This window comes from Azolla caroliniana, unplaced genomic scaffold (genome assembly GCF_043228905.1).
Source record: "Azolla caroliniana isolate FFs.n. ecotype wild unplaced genomic scaffold, voAzoCaro1.0.p SCAF_5, whole genome shotgun sequence".
NCBI lineage: Eukaryota > Viridiplantae > Streptophyta > Polypodiopsida > Salviniales > Salviniaceae > Azolla > Azolla caroliniana.
Window position 1 is genome coordinate 8,723,601 of NW_028230440.1, and position 26,730 is coordinate 8,750,330.

Consider the following 26,730-nt stretch of genomic DNA (forward strand, 5'->3'; position numbering starts at 1 on the left):
ATTGAATTTTTTGATATTTGTAACTTTCTATATATTAAGGTGTGTTGGGGCAGCATATATTATTGATGTATACCTAAATAATTCAGATATGAGCATATAGCCTGAAAGTTTTTGGTAATATGTTTCACAGGGTTTTGGTATTGCAATCAGTGCAATTTGGAGGGAGCAAATTATAAGAGCTCTTTCCATCTGTTTATGCAGACAAATGCTAAGGACAACATAACCTCGAACCACCGTCTCTACTTGAAAGCAAACATTTTAGCTCATTTCTTCCCAATGTCCTATGGACATCTGCATTAGGCTTGCTGAGATGCAATTGGGTAAAAACCCTGTAGCATTACCAACCATGTATTATAGTAACTGTAAAATCATGTGCATTAATCTCAACAAGAAAATGGCTCTCAATTGGGTAAAAACCCTGTAGCATTACCAACCATGTATTATAGTAACTGTATAATCATGTGCATTAATCTCAACAAGAAAATGGCTCTCAGATAAATTATCTTAAGAGTGGGGAGGCATTCCAAGCAATCTATTTCTTTTTCATAAACCAAACTGTTGGCGATGTTAAGAAAATAATGTGCTGTAGATCAGATCCATATACGAGATGAACCAACAGTTATCTGTAATATATTATTTGTCATGTTTCCTAACCAAATATAGTCAGGCTATATGTCTCTCTTAACAATTTTCACCTGAGGGGGGTGAGCTCTAGATTTCATGCAAGAGCTCTCTCTGAACAATAATTGGGAATACCTACTGGAAGTTGAGATGGGAACAAAGATTGTAGTTGAGCTCCTTGATAATTTGTCTTCTTGCATTCACCCACGTTCTAGCATAATTTATACGTGTCTCAAAACTTTAAATTTGCTTTTCCATTTGAATCAGTAGTTGCATATATATTTCCCATACAGATATATGGTGCAGCACAGTTCTCATCGAGTTGTATTGCTTGTTCAAATGCCCATCTAGCTACCTCCACATTTACCCATTTGTAACAAGCACCCAAAAGAGCTAACCATAATGGAAACCGATCAGAAGAAGACACATTTTCAATTAAATATATGGCTTTCTCAAAGTGTCTTGCGCGACCAAAAATATCAACCATGCAAGCAATGTGTTCTACTGTTGGGGGAAGGAAATAAACAGTGTCCATAACATTGAGAACCATTTGCCCTTCCTTCACGAGACCAGCATAACTACATGCAGTTAACAAAACAAGGAAAGTCACCACATTTGGCAAAACACCTTCAGAGGACATTTTGCTTAGTAAGTTCAAAACCTTTTTTGCTTCACCCAGCTGAGCATACCCAGTAATTAGAACATTCCAGGATACAACATCCCTTACTGGAAGCTCGTCAAATACTTCTTGTGCTTTTTTCAGTACACAACACTTGGCATACATGTCAACCAATGTGTTGCCGAGGGCAATGCTCTTACACAATAAACCTTGTTTAATGATCAACGCATGTATATCTTCCCCTATATCAAGAGATCCTATGCTGCTGCATGCTTTCAAAACACATACAAATGTGACCAGATCAGGAGTGATGCCCTCATTTTGCATCTGATTGAAGCTTGTTAGAGCTTCATCAATGAATCCATGTTGTGTATAGCCTGAGATCAGTGTATTCCAACATACAACATCTCTTAAAGGAAGCTCATCAAATACCTCTCGTGCTTTCACTAATGCACCACATTTGGCATACATGTCGATCAGTGTACTGCCAAGGATGATATTTTTCTCCAATAATCTGTACTTCTTGATGTCTGCCCGCATTTTGTCAACCTTTCCTGCATCGGTACAAGCTTTCAAAATGCAAATAAAAGAGGCTAAATCTGGTAAGATGCCTTTGTCTTGCATCTTCCTAAACTTTTCCAATGCTTCATCATGGAATCCATGTTGGGTATATCCAGTGAGAAGTGTGTTCCATGATACAACATCTTGTACCGGAAGTTGTTCAAACACTTCACATGCTTTTGACAGCATGCCACACTTAGCATACATGTCCACCAATGTTGTGCCAAGGACAACGTCCTTTCCCAATAAATGTTGATTACTAATTTTATGATGTATCTCTTCTCCCATCTCCAGGGAACCTATAGTGCCACAAGCTTTTAAAATTGATATAAAAGTAACAGAATTTGGGGAGATGCCCTCATCTTGCATCTGTTTGAAACATGCCAAAGCTTCATCACTGAATCCATGTTGGGTGTACCCAGCGATTAGGGCATTCCATGATACCACATTCTGTATCGGAAACTCATTGAACACTTCTTGTGCTTCATGAAGCTTCCCACATTTTGCATACATGTCCACCAAGGTGGTGCCAAGTAAAATGTCTTTTTCTAGTAACCCTTGACTGTTAGCCTTGGCATGTATCTCTTTTCCCATCTCAAGATCACCTGTTCTACTACAAGCTTTTAGAATGCAGATAAAGGTAACTGTATCTGGAAAAATTCCCTCTTCTCCCATCTGCCTGAAGCATTTGTAAGCTTGAACCACATGTTCATGCTCAACATAACCAGAGATCAATGAATTCCAACATATTACATTCCGTACTCGAAGTTTATCAAATATTTGTTGTGATTTTCTCAACACGCCACACTTGGCGTACATGTCGATCAATGCTGTGGCAAGCACAACATCCTTTCCAAGTAACCCTTGCTTCTTGACCTCTGCATGAATCTCTTCTCCAATATGGACAGTACCTGTGCTGCCACAAGCTTTCAGAATGCAAATAAAAGTAACAGCATTGGGAGAAATCCCCTCATCTTGCATCCGCCTAAAACATTTTAGTGCGTCATCACCGAGATTATGTCTGGTGTATCCAGCAATCAATGCACTCCATGTTACAACATTTCGGTTAGGAAGATCTTCAAACACTTGTTGGGCTTTCTCAAGCATCCCACACTTGGCATACATATCCACCACTGCAGTGCCAAGCACGACATCTCTTTGCAATAATCCTCGCCTGTTGACCTCTTCATGTATTTCTTCCCCCATCTTGAGAGACCCTATACTACCACAAGCTTTCAACATGCATACATAGGTTATTGCATTTGGGTTGATTGCTTTATTGTCTTGCATCTTCTTGAAGTAGCTGAGAGCTTCATGGTTTAGCCCATTTTGGACGTAACCAGAAATTAAGGAATTCCAAGATACGACATTTCGCTCCGGAAGCTCATCAAAAACTTGTTTTGCCTTTGTTAACAAAGAAAACTTAGCATACATGTCGACCAATGTATTACTAAGCAGAATATCTTTTCCGAATAAACCTCTTTTACAAACCTCCATATGCACATCTTCGCCAGTCTTGGTCAAGCCTCTGTGACTACAACCTTTCAAAATGCTGGTATATGTCCGTACATTTGGCGCAACACCCTGTTCTAGCATAAGCTTGATGCAGCATCTAGCTTCATCACCTAACCCATTTTGGGCATATCCAAAAATCAAAGAATTCCAGCATACAACTTCGCGAAATGGAAGGCTTTCAAATACCTCTTCTGCCTTATCAAGAACACCACATTTGGCATACATATCCAGCAGAGTGCTTCCAAGCACAATGTCTTTTCTTAATAAGCCATTCTTGTTGATCTCAGCATGTATCTCCTCTCCCATCTCGAGTGATGATTTGTCGCCACAAACTTTCAAAATGCAAGTAAAGGTGACTTCATTTGGTGAGAAACCTTGGTCTTTCATCTTCTTGAAGCATATTATCGCTTCATCACCATGGCCGTGGTGGATATATGCAGAAATCAGTGCATTCCAGGATACAACATTTCGACATGGAAGCTTATCAAACACATGTTGTGCGGCGGAGAGGGCACCACATTTTGAGTACAAGCTAAGCAAAGCATTATTGACATAGATATCATGAACAAAAAGCTTCCTGTGGAGGAGTTCACCATGGATCCTCCTGGCTGAAACCAGATCCTTCTCTTTACCACATCTCTTTATCAAGTCAAGGAGAGCATTACGATCTTGCTGCTGGAGAAGTCTAGGCAGCTCATCAACTGTGCAAATTGCCTCCATCAAGCTTGGTAAAGATAGTTATTTTACATGGCTATGCCATCAACACGTACCGATATTATCTACATGTATGATGTGCGCACCAACACCATTTTGCGTCCCTCGACTGTTCTGGAGCGTATAGATAAGTAGGGAGAGGGCTTAAGGCCTCAATGCATCAAACTGCAATTAACAGCCCTTATCCATGCCACCCACCATTCCCATTGGACAGATGGCTTCCTTCAGATTGTTTCGGAAGGTCGGGAAACTTATAAAAGGCCTCGGTGTTATCGACTTCCATATCCTTATTTATGCCATTCCACATCTCGAGAGATGGCTTACATTGTCCCGTCGTACCGATTTTGATACTCTTATTCAGGTCGTCCACACTAGAGAGATGGTATTCTTACTAGATTTTTAGTTTATAACCTAGCCGTAGACATTCAAGTGCTTGACTTGTCTATGACCATTCGTGAGATTGCTTCCTTGTCACAATACACTTATGTTCATATCTTTATTTATGTCATTAACCATCACGAGCGTGAATACTTATATGGCCAATATCTTGTTTCAAGAGCAATTAGCTACTACTCGCAATTACTGTTACCTCTATAGTTGCCTACCATTACAATTGGTGAGGCTAATATTTGCTAATGTGGTGAGAAGTCATGAGAGTTTGATGTAGTTGTGCATTTATTAGGTTACTAAGCTCATCCATGACCATGGTCACATAACCTAAACCTAACACGATCCATCCATGACTTAAACCTTGTTTCGTTCCCGTACATAACTAGATTGCCCAAAGTTCCATATCCTTTTCTATAACTTTAAGCTCTAGTAAGAATTCTGATTGTTCATATTGTAGTATGATAGCATCTATTCTCCTGCGACAATGCATGTGTGAGATAACTAGCTAGAGTGGTGGCCTTCATTTAGGTCTAAATTGTGTCTATGGCCCTAGGGTCAACCAACCTCTGCAAATGCTCTCGAAGGCACTCTCCTCTCCCTTTCAACATTTTGTTTGTTCAATACATTCTCAATTCTTATTTGAAAACTTTGTTCTCATCCAAACATTTCTTATCATGAGTGGGAAATGACTTCTCATCTGGGCACTTGAATCAAAAGTAGGCGAGGAAATAAAAAAGTTAATAAGTCTAATTTTATTACTTTGATGACTTTAAAGAATTAGGCTATTTAAGTACGTCTTGTTCTTGATTGGTGGGGGAGAAAAGCACTAACCTAGATGAGGCACAAACTAATTATAAGCAAAGAGATAAGTGAACTCATTAGGATAATTGCCACAATCATGACCATAATTTATCCCATGGTAAGTTTGTAAAGATGAATATGCAGAAGCTAAATATATCACAACCGGATAGCAACAGAAACCACAGAGAATGGAATGCAGAGAGTAGGTGAGAGAGAGACAGAGAGAGAGCAAGACAATACACCTCTATTTCAAAAGGCTTTGTAAAAACTCTGTACATACAAATATGCTTTAGAGCTCTTTTTATACAAGTCCTTAAAAGGACTGTCAGAAGTACTGACAAGTACTTCAATGCTCGTATTGAGCTATGACACTAACTCCTAGAACCATAACTACATAGTAGAGTAGGAGCGTAGGCCTCCAACGACCTGTTGAATATTGGTCTATAATGGCTGCATTCACATTATCTCTTGGACAAACTAGATTTAGGAAAATTCTGTAAATAGGTCAAAGGGAAATCGCCCTAGCCCAATTAGTATATAAGGGGCTTTGTAACCTAGTTCTTTGTGTCGTTTTTCATCTTGGTTAATGCCGTCATTCATTTGTAACTTTGCGCTTGAATAATACCATTACACCTTGTGTGCCTCTTTGTCTCTCTCTCTCTCTCTCTCTCTCTCTCTCCATCTCATTTTTTGTTCTTTGATATTGTCTTCACTTGTACACTCAATGATCTTCATGTCAAGATGCTGTTGATGTTCCACACTGACGGCCTTAGTTCCCAACATATGGTATCAGAGCAGAGGTTCTTCAACTCGCTGCCAGCCATCATCAACCTTTGACAACATGCTTGCTTCGTCTCCCTTGAAGAACCCGAGTTCAAGATCTCATCTTGAGAAGAGAAAGAAAACAAAAGATTTGCACTCCACTATTCTAAATCACTCTTGAAGTAAGTCAATCGGCTGTACTTTACTCCAGTGATTGTAGCCGCTCGAAGTGAGTCTTCGTTCTGCAAGCTCTGCCTCCATCGTGCTTTACCAAGTTAGACACTATCTACTCATTTGTTGTAACCTCTCAAAGCAGATCCGACTCTAGGGAACCACCCTAATCCATGCTTCATTCGGTTGAATGACATTCGAGAGGAACAATCATCTCTGTCCCTCTCATTGTTGCAGTCACCCGAAGCAGGATCGACTTGGATAATCGACACAAAATCTGTGATCGACATCTCGAAATTGACATCGGAATCAAATTGACAGATTTGTATCCAACTCGGCTAAGTTGACTAACTGTAGTCACTCTGCATAGAATCAACCAATAGTCGAAGCCGATTCGACTTGTGTTTGAATCCAACTAGAACAATATTGGGTGAGCCAATCGACTGCATCCCATCACTGTTTGTATTCAACATTCAGATGCACTTGTTGGAGTTAGTGTACTTCACAGTGGAATCATGTTTGATAGACTCTCAATTATGGAAGACATTGTCAGACACTTATGAGAAGAAGGTCGCCGCCACGAAGATATATCTGATTCGGTCGGTGTCTTTACAACCTTTGGATGAAAGAATGCGACTCGATCCAAGCACACCTGAATGAGTACAAAAGCTTAAGCTCTTAGATTTCGGCTCAGGGGACAACAATTGAGGATGAACTAAGAGCAATGTTGCTCATGAGTAGTCTCCCCCTTTCGTGGGAAACTTTCGTCACAACCGTGTGCAATGCTTCAGCTGCCGATGTGAAGTACTCCAAAGTTACAAGCGCAATATTGACTGAAGCAGCTCGAAGGAAATCATTTGCAAAATATTCAAAAGATGAAGCCTATGTAGTACAAGGTTTGGCCGACCGACCGAATAGTCGAGGAAGAAGTTCTTCCTAACAGCCGAACAATCAACGAAATCAGAGCAAGTCTTGGGACAATTGAATCTGCAACTATTGCAAGAAACTCGGCACATCAAAGCTGATTGATGTGCACTCAAAGCTAAGAACGATAAAGCTTAGCGAGCTGATCAGAAGAGTGGCCGGCATGAGGAGGTCAATTACATCAGCTCTTTAGCCAAAGTATGTTACTGTACGAGATGTACGTGTGATTGATAAGTGTGATAAGTGAGGGTAAAAGATGTAATGTGTATGTGTGATTTTATACGATTATGAGTGTGAATGTAAGTGTGAGTGTGGTAGATACAAAGAGGTGTGAGTGAGTGACTAGGTGTGAATGCCAAGGGGGCTTGCACCCTTGTGGATCTACCCCTTTATACCTATTTAACCCCTTATGGGGAATGAATGAAGAAAATAACCATTTCTCTCTCAATCTCTCTCTTGTCATCTCTCTCCCCCTCTCTCTCTTCCCTCCCCTTAACGTTGAACCCCCTTGGGAGGGGGGTGGAGCCATTCTAGGCACCACCCCCAACCCCACAATGCTTCTCAATGCTTGTCGTCTCTCTCACCATCAATCCCATAACGCTCATCATCCTCATCAAACACACCATCTCCATCACCAATCATCATTACCATTAACCCTAACCCTAAAACCTATAACACCTTTTGGCGACCACTATGGTGACCCCCCCTTTGGAGATGGAGTCGATGAATGATCCGTGACAGTATGATGTGCAAGAGGAACTCATGGAATGATATGCGGTAGAAGTATGTGCGAGAAAGCAAGAAATCAAATCGACAATGTACAAGAAATGTGCAAGAAATGATGAAAATGAAGGAGACAGGAGAACACCAAAGAAGAACAAGGAGGACCGGACAACAAGACGGAAAAAACGAAGGGTCCGCCAGAGATGATGGTGACAAAGAGAAAGGGCGGTGGAAAGAATGACCAATGGCCAGAAAAACGAACCAACAGTCGGAGTAGCTGGAGTGCGGTCGGAATGGCCAGATAACGGCTGAAGAGCGGCCAGAATGGTCGGGCAACAGCTGAAGAGCAACCGGACAACAGTCGGAGCAGTTGGAGTGGCCGGACAATAGACGAAGTAGTAGGAGTGATCGACAATGGCCGAAAAGCAACCAAACCGGCCGGAATAGCTGGACAAAGGCTAGAGCAGCCGAGCCACCGAGGGCTAGACAGACTACTAGGACGATGGATTGAATACACAGTCGGAAGATGACAACGATGACCAGACACCGACAGAGATGGAGGAGAGGCCGGAGAGCTACCTAAGAGTGGTCATAGTGGCCGAACGGAGGCGGCCGGACAAGGACAACAACAACGGTCAGAAATGGCCACGACGTGAGATGGAGACGGACGAGCGGCCGAAATAGCTGAACAGTGGCCGTAGTGGCTAGATGGGTTGGACAGATGACCAACCATGACAACCAAAACAAAGACAATGTAGAGAAGAAAGATCCAGACATGCAGAAAATAAGAAGATGAGAGAAGAGAAATGCATAGAAGAAGAAGACGAAGACGAAGACGAAGAAGAAGAAGATTCGAAGAAGAAGAAGAAGAAGAAGAAGCGGAAGGAGATGTAGCCGTTGATGAACAGAGAAGGAAGAGAAAGAAGAATTCATGGAAGAAGAGAAAGGCATGGACAGACAGACACGAGCGGGAGAGACAGAAGCAAACAGAAAAAAGAGAGAGGGAAAAAAGGAGATGAGGGCATCCATGAAATTTTAAAACATTTAAGGGGTATTAAGCATAACTTTAAAAACATAAGGGTACATGATAGAATTTTAAAAATCAAAGGGCACCTATAGAATTTCAAAAACTTATTAACCTAAAAGAAATGAACGCGATCCACACACAACTCACAAGATACAAAGAAGAACACACATACATACAACGTTTTCTTTGACGACCCGTATGATGTCACCGAAGTTCGTGAACTGACAGAACGAGAATGTTCGTGTTGATGAAGATTCGCTGACCGACATAGATGTTCGAGTCAAATGCTCCGATCGAGGGAGTCAATCATTGAGAGGATTGATGGAAGTTCCGTTCGAAGAAAGATTATGATCAAAGCATGTGGGATCGACGTGCAAGGCACTCTCCCACGGGCGTGCCATATTGTGTTACCGTACGAGACGTACGTGTGATTGATAAGTGTGATAAGTGAGGGTGAAAGATGTAATGTGTATGTGTGATTTTATACGATTATGAGTGTGAATGTAAGTGTGAGTGTGGTAGATACAAAGAGGTGTGAGTGAGTGACTAGGTGTGAATGCCAAGGGGGCTTGCACCCTTGTGGATCTACCCCTTTATACCTATTTAACCCCTTATGGGGAATGAATGAAGAAAATAACCATTTCTCTCTCAATCTCTCTCTTGTCATCTCTCTCCCCCTCTCTCTCTTCCCTCCCCTTAACGTTGAACCCCCTTGGGAGGGGGGTGGAGCCATTCTAGGCACCACCCCCAACCCCACAATGCTTCTCAATGCTTGTCGTCTCTCTCACCATCAATCCCATAACGCTCATCATCCTCATCAAACACACCATCTCCATCACCAATCATCATTACCATTAACCCTAACCCTAAAACCTATAACAAAGTACTGTCGAATGACTTGAACATACTATCCATTGAAAACCCAGTCGAAGTTCGGACGTAATGTTGAACAAGTCGGCTATGCATAAGATGGCCGAAAGGCCTATTGAAGTCCGAAGGGTAAATTTCTCTGATGTGCCAGCTCTTCATGATGGCCTAACCCAAAACATGAGGTTGGCTTTACGGGCAGTCGACACCTCTAGCACCAATTCGGCATAGCTGAACGATTTGGCTTTGGACCATCCAACTTCGACACCCGACGTGACTAGTCCATTCATCCCTCGAAGATTCGAGAGACTGTTGCTACCGCGTGGCCCGCGGAGGGACTCTCATGGAATGTTCTTTACAGATGTAGATGAACCGACGCCATACGAAGAAGCATCGACATCAACCAATTCAGCCACATGGAATCTAGCGATGGAGTCAGAAAATGAACTCCATTCGGAAAAACAAGACTTGGGACTTGGTCGAACTACTGAAAAATTGACGTGCTCTTCTGTGAAAGTGGGTCTACAGATTAAAAGAGATGTCCGATTCAACCACCCCAAAATTCAAGGCCAGACTAGTAGTTGATAGGGTTTCATACAAAGGGTAATCTTACACTATATGAGGGCTTGACCAAACCGGTTAGATAGAGTTGTGACTCATAATATATTATATAGATCAAGAGAGACTCAAGAAATTAAGAAAAAAAGATAGAGAAGATGAGAAAGAGATAAGATTGTTATGATATTCCAACATCAAGACAATACAAAGGAGATAAACTCCACATTCAACTAAGAAACCAAAAACCTTCTTACTACCAATCACTCAAAAACCACAATTAAGACCCTTCCTCTTTCACTAAGATATGTCTTCCTAAGACTCCCTCTCCTCTATTAGGATCCTCTCCCTATTAGTCTCCCGTCTATGACTATCACTTCCTCTTTTATAATTTTCTTCTTCTTCCTCGTTCACGCTATTTTTAGAAGCTTTTTATCTCCTATTTTTAGCTAAGACCTAATGACCTTCTAATCATCATATCTCCCTCCTCAGAGTCCGAATTTAGTGATTTAAAACGCTATAGATGGCTCTCTTTACAAGCTTTCTAACCCATATTTAAACCTAATATTTGGGTGAAAAACGAAGGAGTTATGACCATTCCTTTTTTTTACTGTTTTTTATGGTCCACTTTTTCTCTTTTTACTTTTCTCTTGGTCTCTTACTTTTACTTTTGACTTCTTCCTAAGGTCTTGGTTCGTGTTCTTAGCCTCCAAATGTGAATTATCCATACTTTATATTCTTCTAATGTTCAATGGCTTAGCTTCTAAAAACACTTTCACAGTAGCAAAGAGTTTTCGACAAGAATATGGCATCAACTTCGACATATCGAGCACGGTCTGGTCTAGCGTCGAGAGTCACGCGATCCGCTTTTCAAACTCCTGAAGCAAGGCCAACGTATTCCATCCCTTATTGGGGCTCTCGACCCAATCCATAAATTCCTTCTTCGACAGCCAGAGCGAGTCGTCGAAATCGTACCTTCCGAGGAGCCGCCCCTCGAATTCTGCCTAGTTATGATAGTCTGCTCGCACCTTGAGCACCTCGGCGTGTATGCTCGGCATAACGACTCGAGGGAATCTCGCCAGCCGTCTGTCCTCCGGTATGTCCCTCATCATCATCTCGGCCTGGTAGGCCTCCAGATAGCTAGTCACATCTTTGCCATTGAAATGGCCTATCGTGCCGACTATAAATTCAATGGCTTTGTCAAGGGCGCTCGTGCCCTCTTGAGCGTTCACCAGGCGGTTAACAACCGCTGCCATGGCGTCCGCGAGTTCACTTCCTCTCATCTTCGGACTCCTTTGCCACCCTTTTCACGTCGGTTCACCAAAGATGTCACGAATTTTTGCATCTCGGACCAAGGAGTCGGAATAGGGGGGGAAGGGAGGAACGTGTCACTGTCCGGATAGCTACAACGGTTCGGTCCCTGGTTGCATATAAGATATGGAACGGTACCCAGATCAGAACAGAGTAGCTCACCAGCCTGAGGGAGTGTATCTCTCCCCGGTCAGGATGCCGGGGAGCAACAGTAGGTGCATAGGCTCACAGACTCATACGTGCACTCAACAGATTCATGACGGGAATAAGACATGAGCTCAGAGCACGACCAACACACGGCAAGTAGGAGCCACACAGAAACCCCAACAAAGGGTACTTAACAAACTAATGATTAACAAAGAATCCAAAGAGTACAATCGGGCGCAATCGGCAACATCGCTTAGCGCTCTCAAGAGAGAGAGAGAGAGAGAGAGAGAGAGAGAGAGAGAGACACACACACACACACACACACACACACACACACACACACACAGGGAGATAGGACAAAGAATCTCTGGTTGGGAGCACACGGGCTGCCAACGTGAGTAGAGACTTCCCCTCCTTCTTCGAAACGGTGCAGAGCACAAGACCGGAAGAGATAGATAGATAGATAGATAGATTATATTATCGTCTTTGGAGGTCAAATATGACCTATGAGACCAAAAATATTACATTTCACGTGATACGTGTGAAAGTGAGTAGTGACTCTTGATGTTCAAGAACTTTACCAATGAATGTTGTAATTGAGAGTGCACATTCTGGTTGTGAGAGGAATTCATGCAAAGATTGGGCTCGGTCGAAGAGATGTGGAAAGCATGGTCGAATATGATCAAAGGCAGAGCATTGTATCAAAGTGTGATACTCAGACTCGCGAACATGTTTAGTGCAAAGTGTGCATAGCCGACCACTCTCATCACTTGTGCCCCATCGCCCTGTTTCACATCGCAATGCATGTGAGCTAAGTTGCATGGAAGAAATGGTTCGAATGGCAGATAACGGTATGGGCTCTAACATGTATCGATGTGTACGATTTCCCCGTTCCGCAAAGAATATAGTTTTGTAGTTAGGTGCAACATGTGTAGTATAATGTGTGAAGTGCGAGCCTCCACATTTGTCCGATGTCATGATACATTGGCGTTGCAAAAAGGCCTCATTTACAGAGGAATCTAATGATGCATCATGAAGCAAGTGTCTCACATCCCATCTACCAAACCATTTTTCTATATCTTACATCCAACTGGAACACAAAATTTTTCTTTTATGCGTCTTTTGGATCTTTTTGCTTGCTTCCCATGCAATTCTAGGAAGTCGATGTGAGGGACTTTTTTGAACCTTAAGCATGTATTCAACAACCCTTTCCATGGCCATGATCTCAATGGGAAGCGATCCCGTCTCAAGGAGGAGGGTGTAGGGCGTTTGTTTCTTAACTTGTAGAAACTTTGTAAGAAAATGTTTTTGGACATTTTCAAACTCTTTCCACATAGATTTAGGGATGCTACCATCCCATACTTCCACCCCATAGAGAAGAACCGGTGTCACCAAAGTGTCGAAAAGATATTTCTTGAGGACCCAACATTTAATATCTCCAAGATTGCATGTGTTCTCAAATGCATAGTATGCTCGTTTACCCACCTCTAAGCGGTGTGTAGCACATTCATTCCATCTATGATTTGAAGGAATTTCAAGGCCAAGATATTTGAAGCTTTCCACACATTCAAGTGGCTCGTTGTTGTACATAATGCATGGTTTATCTCTTTTTTGGCTCTTCACAAGCATAATCTTTGTTTTAGAGCTATTGACACTTAATTTAGTATGCATGCAAATTTTTTCCAATGCCTTCATAAGCTTTTGTGCATCTCCTAAAGTATTTGCAAAAAGCACTACATCATCTGCATATAGCAAAAGCATAATCACAACAATCCCAATGGCAACTTCTTCAACACATTCTTCCTTTGCAAACTTGGTAACCGTTTCTTCAAATTCATCAATGCATAGACCAAATAGTGTTGGTGAGAGTGGGCATCCTTGCTTAACATCAATAGTGCTTTTGAAAAAATCTGAAAGTTTATCTCTCATGCGCACACAACATATAACCTTCTCATAAATTCGGGAAATTGCAAGCATATATTCACTTGGCACCTCAAGTTCTTCCATTTGCCTCCAAAGATGGTCACGAGAGAGGTAGAGAACTCAGCACTCAATCCGACAAAACTTCCTCCTCCTAATTCCTGCCCCCTTTCTCGGTCTTCCCTCCCTCCTTTTATAGCTCAAGGAGAGAGAGAGCTATTACATCAGGTAGTTAAGTCAACCGCTTTCGACAGAGATTTTTGTCGATTCCCTCACGTCAAACTCCCCCCCATTCCTCTCTATCCGTGTGGGCCTTTAAAGTGCCCATTAAACCCTACTACCTAGTAATTACTAGTCCTATGTTATTACATGTTTCACACATAAAGGCTAAACTCTGTATGACACCCATTCCCGCGCGTCTCGCTCTATTTCCCTCTGTGGCCTGAATCCTTCAAGACACCGGAGTGTCTAACTACATGACGAGCCACGAAGAGTGATTCTCGTTTCTGGAAAAGCTGGAGCAACCAGGAGTTGTTGAAACCAGAGACAACACTCCTCACCTGATCGTGCATGTCGGAGAAGTTCCCTTGAGTCATGTTAGACAAAAAGAGAAGCTTATGAACGTGCTTCACGTCTCAACGATCACAAAGAACCTGGTGTCGGTCGAACAGATCGTCAACCGGGGGATGCAAGTGCGGTTCACACACCTCGGGTGCTTCATCAAGGAAGAAGCCCAAATCATCGCGCCAGGGCACCAGGACGGGAGGATGTTCATCCTCAACATCGACGACGTTGGCACCATTTTATTTGCAAAGGGTCAAAAGGTCGAGTCGGATATCGACTTATGGCACAAGCGGATCAACCATGTCAACTATTAGAGCCTTCAAGACCTGCAATCGAAATAGGTTGTTTTCGGATTGCCAAAATTCAGTGACCAGAAGGCCTAAATTTGTGAAGCCTGCCAACTTGGGAAGCAACACCGGCTTATGTTCCCCACCGAAAGAAATCGGAGCTATAACAAGCTCGATCTAATACATTTGGATGTATGGGAACCGACACAAAATGTTAGTCTTGGCGGGAGCTGATATTTTGTCCCCTTCATCGACGACTACAGCCGACACACATGCATCTATCTAATTGAAAGGAAAAGCAAAGTTTTCAATTGTTTTCGGAACTTGCAAAGTCTTGTGGAATGGGAAACGGAGAGGAAGATTAAATGCCTGCGGTTGCATGGCGAAAAAGAATATTTTTCCAGCCAATTCAATAGGTATCTGGAGCAGTAAGGAATTTGAAGGGAATTCCGTTGTACATACACACCGGAACAAAATGGTATGGACAAAAGGAAGAACTAGTCTATTGTGGAAGCGACACAGGCAATGCTAGAAGAGAAGAGCATGCCCAAGTTCTACTGGGTCGAAGCAGTCCGGATGACCGTTTACATCCAAAACCAAATCGTGGATAAGGTGTGAGCACATGAGCTATATTTCGGGCGCAAGTCGAATTTAAGGCACCTTAGGATATTCAGTAGCAGTGCCTATGTGCATGTACCAGATGAGAAGCAGAGGAAGCTGGACCCAAAGTCGAAGAAGTGCATACTAGACGGCTACTCACATGAGCAGAAGAGGTATAAGTGCGACAACCCCCGGACAAAGACGGTCCGAGTAAGCCGAGATGTCGAATTTGACGAATCAACATCCTGGTACTCTCTACCGACTCTGACCTTCGGCTCCGACCCAATTCTAGAGGATGAGGCCAGTGAGCCTGAAATGATCTGGGTTGAAGATGAGGAAGGATTCGACACTCTGGATGAGAGTTCGATCTCATTCCGGCTAAGTGGGCCGAATGAATGACTGAGTCGGAATGACTAGTCAGATGAAGAGCTAGTGAGTAGTGGAGACTCGGCCGTGCTTCCCCCGCGTAAGGAACCAAGGAGACGGTTCACATGCAAGGAGAAAGGAAAGAAGAAGATGCTGGAGTATGACACCGACAGAGAAGAGTTGGATCGGAGCGAGACCGAGTCCGGAAAGAACGAAGACAGACCTTCGAGAATGAAGTCCGAGCCGGCCAAGAGGGCCCTGAAATGAGGAAACGAAAAGTTGCGCTGATCCTCTCACCAGAAGAACCCCGTAAAAAGGTATGGATACAATGAGTACATGGTGCATCACTATGCATACATGAAGAAAGTGGTGGAAGTGCATGAGCCGGAGACTTACGCAAAAGTGGCAAAAGCTACACAATGGTGTGCCGCTATGGAGGAAGAGATGTGGGCACTCGATGCCAACGACACATGGGACTTGATTGACCCTCCCCGACATTACAATATGATCGCTTGCAAGTGTGTGTACAAGGTGAAGTATAATGCTAATGGTTCGGTCAACCAGTACAAGGCGCGGTTAGTAGCCAAAGGGTATGCGCAGATCCACGAAATCGACTACGATGAGACCTTCGCTCCGGTAGCGAAGATGACAACAGTCTGTGTGGTGCTAGTGGTTGCCGCGGCAAGGGGGTGGCATCTTCACCAAATGGAGGTGATGAATGTGTTTCTTCAAGCGATCTTGAGGAATAGGTCTAGATGATCCAACCCCTCAAGTTTTAGTCGGAGATGAACAAGTCGGCAATGTGCCAAGTCAAGAAGTCGCTTTACGGCCTGAAGCAAGCTCCCTGTTCTAGGAATTTGAAGATCACGCACCGGTTGCGTAGGATGGGGTTTGCGGCCTCAAAGTCGGACTCTTCACTATTCATCCGGAAGGTCTGAAAGGTTTGGTATGTATCTTGTTATACGTGGACGATCTGGTCATCACCGGACCCAGACTCGTTGAAATCGGCCGAGCGAAGTCCCAGTTGTCGGACACATTCGAAATGAAGGACTTGGGGGATCTTCATTACTTCCTCGGGATCGAAGTGATCGAAATCCCCGATGACATATTGCTCTTCCAAAGACACTATGTGTTGAATATGTTGTACAAGTTCAACATGATAGATTATTGACCAGTCTCGACACCCCTTGACCTGAACCTCAAGCTATGTCCTGACTCTGGACCGGCTTGCAATGAGAAACGGTTCCGACAGATTGTTGGAAGCCTCATCTATCTCACTATCACCCGACCTGACATTAGCTATCCGGTCAGGATGATAAGTCAATTCATGCAGAAGCCAACCGTGGAGCAGCTTCAGTGCGCGCACCGAATACTCAAGTATGTTAGCGGCACTATGGACCGGGGACTATTATACCGACACGGTATAACCGAAAAGCTAGTCGGATATACGAATGCCGACTGGGCCGATGATGTGTCGGATTGTCAGTCCACTTCCAATTACATGTTCTCTCTAGGTAGCGCGGTTGTTGCGTGGAGCAACAAAAAGCAACCTACAGTGGCTCTTTCGAGCATTGAGGCTGAGTATCGGGGCACTACCATTGCCACCTATGAAGCCATATGGCTTACACGACTGCTGCAATACCTCCAGATCGAAGTACCGACTCCGATCTCGATCTATTGCGACAACATGAGCAGCATGCAGCTAGCCAAGAACCCTGTGTTCCATGCTCGGACGAAGCACATAGAAGTGCATTATCACTTTGTGTGCGATTGAGTCCTCAACGGTGAAGTAGAACTTTGGTATGTCCGAACAAATTGGTGGGTTGCCGACATCTTCACGAAGGCCCTCAGAACGGACAAGTTGCAACATTTTTCGGAGGTGCTTGGTATTCGGCATCTCGACATGCCAATTCGAATTTCGGATGTGGTTTGATGTTGTGAAGGGCTTGAAGGTTGAAGACGAATTGGAGATAACTAATTCGGACAAGAGCCGACCAGAAGAAGAAGGCCAAGACCCAGACATGGTCTGATGTTGTGAAGGGCTCGAAGGTTGAAGACGAATTGGAGATAACCAATTGGGACAAGAGCTGGAACGAATCAGAGGCATTTGGTTCAGAAGAGGTGTTTCATTTGGAGGAACAGGATCAACTGAAGGCCAAACGGATGAGGGGGCAACGAAAGTCAACACCGACACGGAGCAACTGATGGGTCAAGAAGACAAGACAAGACGATTGAGAAGGTTGAGAGGTGAGGAACCAGATTGGTCGTGGGAAGCAAAACTGGACAGGTTTAGGAGTGAGAGCAAGGCAGGAAGACGCCAGGAGGAGCGGAGGAAAGGACCGGCAGACACACAACGATCCAACCTCAAGTTGAGCTTCAGGGGGAGTGTTGAGCGGGCAAGCTTAACCGGATCCGGATAAGCTAAATAAGCTAGAGCCGGATATACTAGTATCCGGAACCTAGATCTGGACCAGAGAACTAGATCATACTCCGGAATAGTGAGAACCGGTACGCCGTTGGAGCCTACGGTCTGAGCCTAGTACGTAGGCATATTCCTTTGATTTAGTGTCAGTCTCGTGTATGAGCATTGAAGTACTTGTCAGTATTTCTGTCAGTCCTTTTAAGGACTTGTATAAAAAGTGTTATGTAGGACATTTGTAGGAACATAGTGTTATTATTTTGAATTGATTTTACTGTTCTGCTCTCTCTCTCTCTCACACACACACACACGCTCTCTCTCTCTCTCTCTCTCTCTCTCTCTCTCTCTCTCTCTCTCTCTCTCTCTCTCTCTGTGTAACGGCTCTCTCTGCCGTTGCTGTCGTTGTCGTCATCGTCGCCGTCGCCGTCGTCTGCAGCCGCTGCAGCCGTCGCCGTCTGCTCTCTCTCTCTCTCTCTCTCGCTTCCTCGTCTTTGTGTAATGGCTCTCTCTACCGTTGCTGTCGCCGTTTAGTGTCGTCGCCGTCGCCGTCGCCTGTTGCTGTCGTCTTCTGACGACTACCGCTGTCTGCGGCCGTCGCTGTCTGCTACCGTCTGCAGTCGTCTTTTGCCGTCTGCTGCCGTCTTCTGCCGTCGTTTGACGACTACCGCCGTCACCATCGCCGTCGTGGGGTGTTTCTTCTCCGTTTTCTCTTGACGTTGTGAAGTGCCATTTTCTTGACGAGTTCGTGGGTGGGTTCTTTTGGTGTGCTCGTCGCGTGCTACAAAATGCCGATGTGATTGCGACATACACACAAAATCGGCTAAGTCTCGAACCCATTTATTTTACCTTTTTTTCTTATTGACACCACAATGTCGTCTAAACGAACTAAGGAACATAAGGATATACAAGACGAGGCTATAAGTAAGGAGGACTTTTTAGATATGTTTAATCGTTTAACAAAAATAGAGATGGATATGAATAAATGGGTGAAAGACACCGAAACCCACAAGAAAAAAGATAGAGAGGAAAAAGACGCCCTCAAAGCCGAAATAGAACAACTTAAAGTGGAAAACACCGACCTTAAAAAACAACTTAAGGACATCGAGGTATCTCGAGAAGACGGTGAAATATCCTCTATAGAGGATATAAAGGATGAAATTAAAAAAGTTAAAGAGGAAGTTAATAATAACATAGAGTTAGCTAAAACGGGTTGGGTAGGTGTGGTTAAAAGAAACATTAAAAAAGAAATAAAAGATGAAAATATTGTTAATACCACCCTTGAAGAAGAGAAAATGCGTCAGGCTCGACGCTTAAATGTACGTGTCACTGGGCTCAAGGAAGGTGCATCCCCAAATGAGGACGCACAAACACTTGGGAAAATGTTAGGGTACACAGAGGCCCTACCTATCACCAAAGCATGGAGGGCCTGGCGTGACACAGCTAGGAAGAGAGCCTTAGTCCTTCAATTTAAAGACTTAGACTCTAGAATCACTTTCTTTAAGAAGAGACCAATCCTTCGAGGAATGGGTGGGGACCCCATCTATCTCGATGAAGACCTCACTAAGATGCAAATTGAGCATCGCAAGTGTCAGGAACAATACTAAGACAGAGAAGGAATTAGTACTAAAAGAAGTATTAGTACTAAGAGAGGTGAAGAACTCTCGAGAGAAGGAAAGAGTGAGTGAGAGGGAGAGAGAGATAGATAGATAGAGAGAGAGAGATGATAAGAAAAGATATATTATGTGAAGAGAATGTACAATAGTAGCTAGGAGGCTTAAGACTAGCGTTGAACCGATTTGGTTCGAAATAATGCCTCGTGCCTCCTTTTATAGTGTTCTAAGGAATACTCCTGAAGTTTCTAGAATGTTCCAGAGAAATCTGGAATATACATCAATTTTCTATAATAAAACATAAATGAAAACAATATTCTACGTATTACAATGTATGGTCTAATGGTCAAGAGCTCGACCCATATAACATAAGGTCATGGGTTCGAGTCTTGCCATATCAGGACACTATCCCCCCTTTAAAACGACGAGTGTAACGAGTCGTTTTGGATTGAGGACCTGGTTTGTCTGGATATTGATGATGGAAGTCTTCAAGAAGAGCATGAGCATTGGTGACATTCTTTATCGGTTCCCAAGTACGCTCACTGGGACTATATCCTAGCCAATCGACTAGATAGTAGAGCTTGTTGCGAACAATCTTGGAATCAAGGATGGCGGCAACCTCGTACTCAGGTCCATCTTCAAGCTCGATCGGGGGTGGAGGCTATGTAATACGTCCTGGGATGGTGCTCTCTTGATAGGGTTCAAGGAGAGAACTATGAAACACCGGATGTATCCGATGTTGTGGAGGTAGATCGAGACGAAAAGCAACATCATTAATCTTTCCTATGATACGGAAAGGACCTAATCGCCGATAATCCAACTTCTCGCATGGGCGAGTAGTCTTGATGTGTCGTCGGAGTAGCCATACTCGATCTCCAATGTTAAAACTGGATGGGAGTCGATGACGATCCGCATAAACCTTGTGTGTTTGCTGAGCTTGTTGGAGATTAGTAGATAAATCCGCTTGTATCTTGCGTAACCGCTCCAAACGATCCTCCACGCAAGGATTTGTGGACACCTCTGGGGTTTCAAGTACACACCACCGGGGGTGACATCCCGTATAAACATAAAATGGCGTAACTTTAGTCGATGCGTGGATAGAGTTATTATAGGCAAATTCGGCGAAGTGGAGAATATCTGCCCAATCATCCTGATGATAGCTGAGAAAGCACCGCAAGTATATTGCTCTAGCGTTTGATTTGTTCGTTCGGCTTGGTCGTCGGTTTGTGGGTGGTAGCTGGAGGAGAGGTTACAAGTGACCTTGAGCATTTTAAAAAGGTGCTTCCAGAATTTTGACACGAACTGGGGTCCACGGTCGCTGACGATACTATCAGGAAGTCCATGATGCCGACATACTTCACGCATGACAATTTCGGCGGTGTCTTCACTGGATATTTCCTTAGTACATGGCAAAAAATGAGCCATCTTCGTATATTGATCTACCACTGTTAGAATCGCATTGAACCCTTTAGAGACTGGAAGATCTGTGATGAAGTCTAGAGCAATGGATGGCCACGGCTTGCTTGGTATTGGTAATGGTTATAATAAACCATACGGATGATGCCTTGGCATTTTTGCTCTGCAGCATGTGTCACAAGTCCGAACAAAATCTTCGACAAATTATTGCATACGGGGCCACCAGAATGATCGTTGTACTAAATCTAATGTTTTAGTACTACCAAAATGCCCAGCTGTATATGTGTCATGACAGTTTTGTACTACTTGAAGGCGGGAAGAACCATTAGGAACATACAAAAGTTCTTTAAAGAAGAGTAATCCATCATGGTATTTGAATTGCCGATAGTCCGTACCTGGTGGTTGCGACTGTGAACACGACACTCGAGATGGATCAATTTGTGCTAGTATAGCTTGGGCGAAAGCATCTGTCTTCAGGTCCGCACGTATGATATCGATAACGTGGGAATCCATGGGCATGCCAAAGACCTGTGTTGCTTGCAGTCGTGCTGGTCCCAAGATTACTTGCTTTTGGTTATCGAAAGCTGGCTCGCCGGGACGCAGTGCTAGGTACGAACGCTGTGATAATGCATCTGCTTTCCCTTGATGTTTCCCAGGTCGATATGTAATCTTGAAGTCGAAACGCGTGAGAAAATGGGTCCACCGAGCTTGACGTCGATTTAACACACAAGCGTCTTGAAAATAGGCGAGGTTTTTGTGGTCACTGAATACAATGACTTGATGAGAAGATCCCTCTAGAAAATGCCTCCATTGCATAAAAGAGTCCACTATAGCCAATAGCTCTTTATCATGAATTTCGTAGTTGATTTCGGCGGCGTCAAACTTGTGTGAGTGAAAAGCCACAGGATGTAGCTTTTCATCATTACCTCGTTGTGATAGAATGCTTCCCAATGCAAAATCCGATGCGTCCGCTTCGATGATGAATGGTTTTTCTGGATCAACGTGAGCTAGAATCGGAGCCGATGTAAATGCCTGTTTAAGATTCTCAAAAACCGTGTCTGCTTCTTCAGACCAAACGAATGATTGTCCCTTCCTAGTAAGTTGTGTAAGAGGCAAAACGAGCTTTGAGTAATCCTTTATAAACTTCCGGTAAAAATTGGCAAAGCCTAGAAAGCATTGCACATCCTGCACCGAACGCGGAGTCTGCCATTCTACCACCGTTTTGACCTTAGCTGGGTCCATGGAGATGCCTTCTGAGGAAATGACATAGCCAAGAAATTCCACCTGGTTGCACCCGAAACTACATTTTTCTAGCTTTGCATAGAGACCATGTTCTCGAAGTCGTTTTAGTACTAACAGTACATGAGAATCATGCTCTTCTTGGGTCTTCGAGTAAACTAGTAGATCATCCAAATAGATGATTAGACACACATCCAAGAGATCTCGGAAAATATCATTTGCCATGTGCTGGAAGACTGCTGGCGCATTAGTGAGGCCGAACGGCATGACCGTATACTCGAAGTGCCCATATCTGGTGCGGAACGCGGTCTTCCATTCATCTCCTGGTCGGATCCGTACGAGGTTATAGGCTCCGTAAGTCGATCTTCGTGAAGAACCTGGCACCATTGATCCGTTCTAAAAGACTTGAGATAAGGGGGAGTGCATACCTATTTCGGATTGTAACCTTATTCAAGCCACGGTAATCTACAACGAGCCGAAATGAGTCATCCTTTTTCTTGACGAAGAAAATGGGTGCGCTGGCTGGAGATTTCAAATGTCGTATGAAACCATTCTCCAAATTCTCCTCTATATAGGCTTGAAGGACTTCCAGTTCAGTTGGTGACAAATTGTAGATCGGTCCCCAAGGTGGCTCTTTCCCCGGTTGTAAATCGATGGGGCAATCATATGGTCGATGGTGAGGAAGCGTACTGGCTTGTACTTTATCAAACACATCGGCATACTGATGATACTTCTCTGGAAGTTGAACGGTGGAATCCTCTTTAGTGGTGCTGGAGGGGTTTACTGATATTGCGAAGAGGAACATTTCTTCCTTGCATCCTTCCTCACGCAACTGATGTAGTGAAATCGTTGCAATCTCATGAGTAGACCCTCGGGCTTTTCGATGCCGGATTTCTCTTGTCCGCCAATCTATGTCTGGGTTATGTAATTCGAACCATGGTAATCCTAAGACAATGGGGTGTCTTGGGATGCTAATTATATTAAATGATATGACACATGCTAGATTATCTAGGACAACATTAACGGGCTCTGACTCTTCTATGATATTTCTTGAGGCAATGGGACGACCATCAACGACTACTACAAGGGCAGGACACGAGAGTTTTCTGAGAGATATCTGATGAGCTTGGGCAAATTTCCTATCCATGAAACAAGAATTAGCTCCGGAATCTAGAAGTGCTAAGACATGTACTGGAGGAGTACTTTTAGTACTAACTGTTACTTAAGCTACGAACACATTGCTAACTTGCTTAGAGGGAATGGAACCACTAATGGGCTGCACAGATCTAGGGCTGTCCAACCAAACGGCTCCTATTTTGGCTGGACTTAGTCGTTTAACTCTTCTTCTAACTGACTAAGGACATCAAATTTGTTCGCTAGATTTGGGCTATTAGTACTATTAGGACTATCAGATATCCCTACTGAAATAGACTCGGCTTTAGTACAATCAGAACTAGCAACTATTTGGTTTACCTGCCTTCTTGGCCTATGGGGACAATTTATTGCGATATGCCCTGGTCCACCGCAATAAAGACATAGTCGGTTTGCTCGGCATCGTTGCTTTTCTTCTTCCGATAGCGGTCCACGACGACGTGTGGTGTCAATTTCCATCGGAGTTGGAGGACTTGCTGGAGGCGCATTATATGACTCCCTCGGAAAAGGTTTCACTACCACTGAGGCATAGGTAGGCTCTGATCTTGTCCTCGGAATCTGGAATTGTCGTTCCGAACGTCGTTTGAAGAGGCGATTGTCGCATCTCACCGCACGACTAATTGCTTCTGTTAATGACTTTGGCTCTTCGGGGAAGGTCAAGAGTAAATCCTTGACATCGTTGCGTAAGCCATAACGGAATTGCTCCATCAATGCGTGATCATCCCAAGGGATATCGGCAGCGAGCAGGCGGAAATCTGCAGCGTATGCGGAAGCTGGACGATCACCTTGGCGTAATCACCGGATTTTGTTGATTGCAGTCCTTATGCTGTCAGTATCTCCAAAACAGGCCTTAAACTCACTTATAAACTCTTTAAAACTGTTTAAAATGGAGAATCCTTTTCCAACAATGGAGAAAACCATGCTAACGCTGAGCCACTAAGGAGAATGCCTACTAGTCCCACTCGTGATGCATCGGTGGGATATCGAGAAGGATGCATTTGTATCACTAAACGTACCTGATTCAAAAACCCTCTAAACTGTGATCGGGTCCCATCAAATTTTGCAGGAAGACCGATCTTGGGTTCTTTGTGAATCTCTTGAGTGCTTGATCCTTGTTGTTGTAACGATATGATAGTCGCTTCGAGTTGTTGTACACGTAGTGTCAGCTCCCCGTGTTGTTGTTGTTTTTCTAGTGCTATTTTTTGAAGATCCCCCAATAAGCGATGATTTTCTTGTTCTAGTGCTACAAATTTCTCTTTTAAGCACTGGAGCTCCAAGAAAATAGATTGGTATTCCTGAGCGCTAACAGTTTCCATTTTACTAGGGAGGATAAGAGGATTAATAAGAAGATAAAAGGAAAAGGAGGAAAGGAAGATCGACCAAAATCGGTTCAAACTGTCAGGAACAGTACTAAGACAGAGAAGGAATTAGTACTAAAAGAAATATTAGTACTAAGAGAGGTGAAGAACTCTCGAGAGAAGGAAAGAGTGAGTGAGAGGGAGAGAGAGAGAGAGAGAGAGAGAGAGAGAGAGAGAGAGAGAGAGATGATAAGAAAAGATATATTATGTGAAGAGAATGTACAGTAGTAGCTAGGAGGCTTAAGACTGGCGTTGAACCGATTTGGTTCGAAATAATGCCTCATGCCTCCTTTTATAGTGTTCTAAGGAATACTCCTGAAGTTTCTAGAATGTTCCAGAGAGATATGGAATATACATCAATTTTCTATAATAAAACATAAATGAAAATAATATTCTACGTATTACAATGTATGGTCTAATGGTCAAGAGCTCGACCCATGTAGCATAAGGTCATGGGTTCGAGTCTTGCCATATCATGACAACAAGAGTTGTATGCCATGAGTTATGCAAGCTCGTAAAGAATGCCATCACGCCTTTTACTGAGACGGGCGAGTGATCATAAATGATCGCACTACTAATTGACGGCGTGTGGCCCATGTGACAGAAAGTGCACTTAGGATGACCCTATGGAATTGTCACGACGCACTCTGGGCACACCCCAGCCGCCTAGAGGAGATACTAAAGGTATCTGATATACTTTTCTTGGTAGAAACACATCAGAGCCCAAATAGAGGACTCCCACGGGTCGAAGGATTCTGTTGGGAGTCTGCTTTTAGACAAACCTCACGTCGACACACTACTAGGGGATCTGGAGGTGTCGCGATACTGTTTCGTAGAGAGCTACATAATAGGATAGAAATAATGAAGATAGACCCAGAAGCTCGTTTTATGTGGGTGAAAGTCTCCACAAGCAAAGACCAGGCAGTATTTTTCGCCATTTGTTACTTTCCCCCAAAAGGATCCCGTTATAATATTGGTGGCTTGGCGAGATTAGTCGATGAAGGGATGCCACATGGGCCTTCTCCATACGAACCCCTATCGGATGACATAATTCGATATTCTTGCCAAGGAGAAGTATTTCTTGTAGGAGACTTCAATGCGAGAACCCAATCCTGACAATGCACAGTATTTTAGATGAATAGAAACCTAGAAATGGTCAATGTTGATCCTTTAGACATAAGCACCACATGTAGATCAAAGGATCAAGGTGCGAACGCCACGAGCTTTGGCCATCATCTGCTCGAACTTGGCAGTCAGCACCGGATAGTCATATATAATGGTTTAGCTAAGTGGCCGGGCTCAGAAGAGCTCACATGTTTCCCACATGGAGGAGGGGAAAGCACAGTTGACTATCTAATAGGGCGCCCTGAAGCTACCCACATGATTAACTCCTTCCGAGTGGCCCCATGACCTATTGGCGCAGACCATAGTTTCTTATACTTCGAGCTAAAATGTGATACCTCTAAGGTCACCAAGTCTAGTCAACCATGCCATCACACCACAATACATTTCACACATGAGCTCTCTGACATATACTCTCAACATGTTCAGGCCCATCTCCCCTCCCTTGATCCCTCCCTACCGTTAGAAAGCCTTAGTACAAAACTCACACACATCCTTCACTCCGCAACAGCTAGCAGTTTCCCATATACAAAACACTCAAATCAAGGTACATCAGGATCAATGCCACAAAATAAATGGTATGACGAGGATTGTAGGGACTTACATAGACAACTTACAATATCGCAACTCAATGGTAGTATTACCTCCATACAAGCTCGCAAAGAAATGCGTAAGATGACACGTCGTAAGAGATGAGCATGGGAGGCATCCCAATATTGGGAACTCTACCATATGCTCATGAGTAGCGATTGCGCCACGGCATGGAAGAGACTACGGGAGCCAAGACCACAAACACCCATCGAAGATCCCGAAACTTGGCACACATATACAAAGAGACTTTACCAAATCCCAAACCAACCACCCATTCCAATGCCTTCCACACCCCGGCCTACCACGGGGACACTTTTCACGACCTCTAGGGTCGTGAAGGTCATAAAGAAATTATAACATAGGAAATCCATGGACCAC

At 43.7% G+C, this 26,730-nt stretch overlaps 1 protein-coding gene across 1 annotated transcript; it reads right to left on the reverse strand.

Moving 5' to 3' along the window:
* Positions 1-474: 474 nt before the first annotated feature.
* Positions 475-4,142, reverse strand: LOC147864065 (pentatricopeptide repeat-containing protein At2g39620-like). Its single transcript, XM_087319698.1, has one exon. It carries the CDS (start codon positions 4,034-4,036, stop codon positions 854-856), a length of 3,183 nt encoding a protein of 1,060 aa, XP_087175824.1. The 5' UTR covers positions 4,037-4,142; the 3' UTR covers positions 475-853.
* Between the last annotated feature and the right edge of the window lie 22,588 nt (positions 4,143-26,730).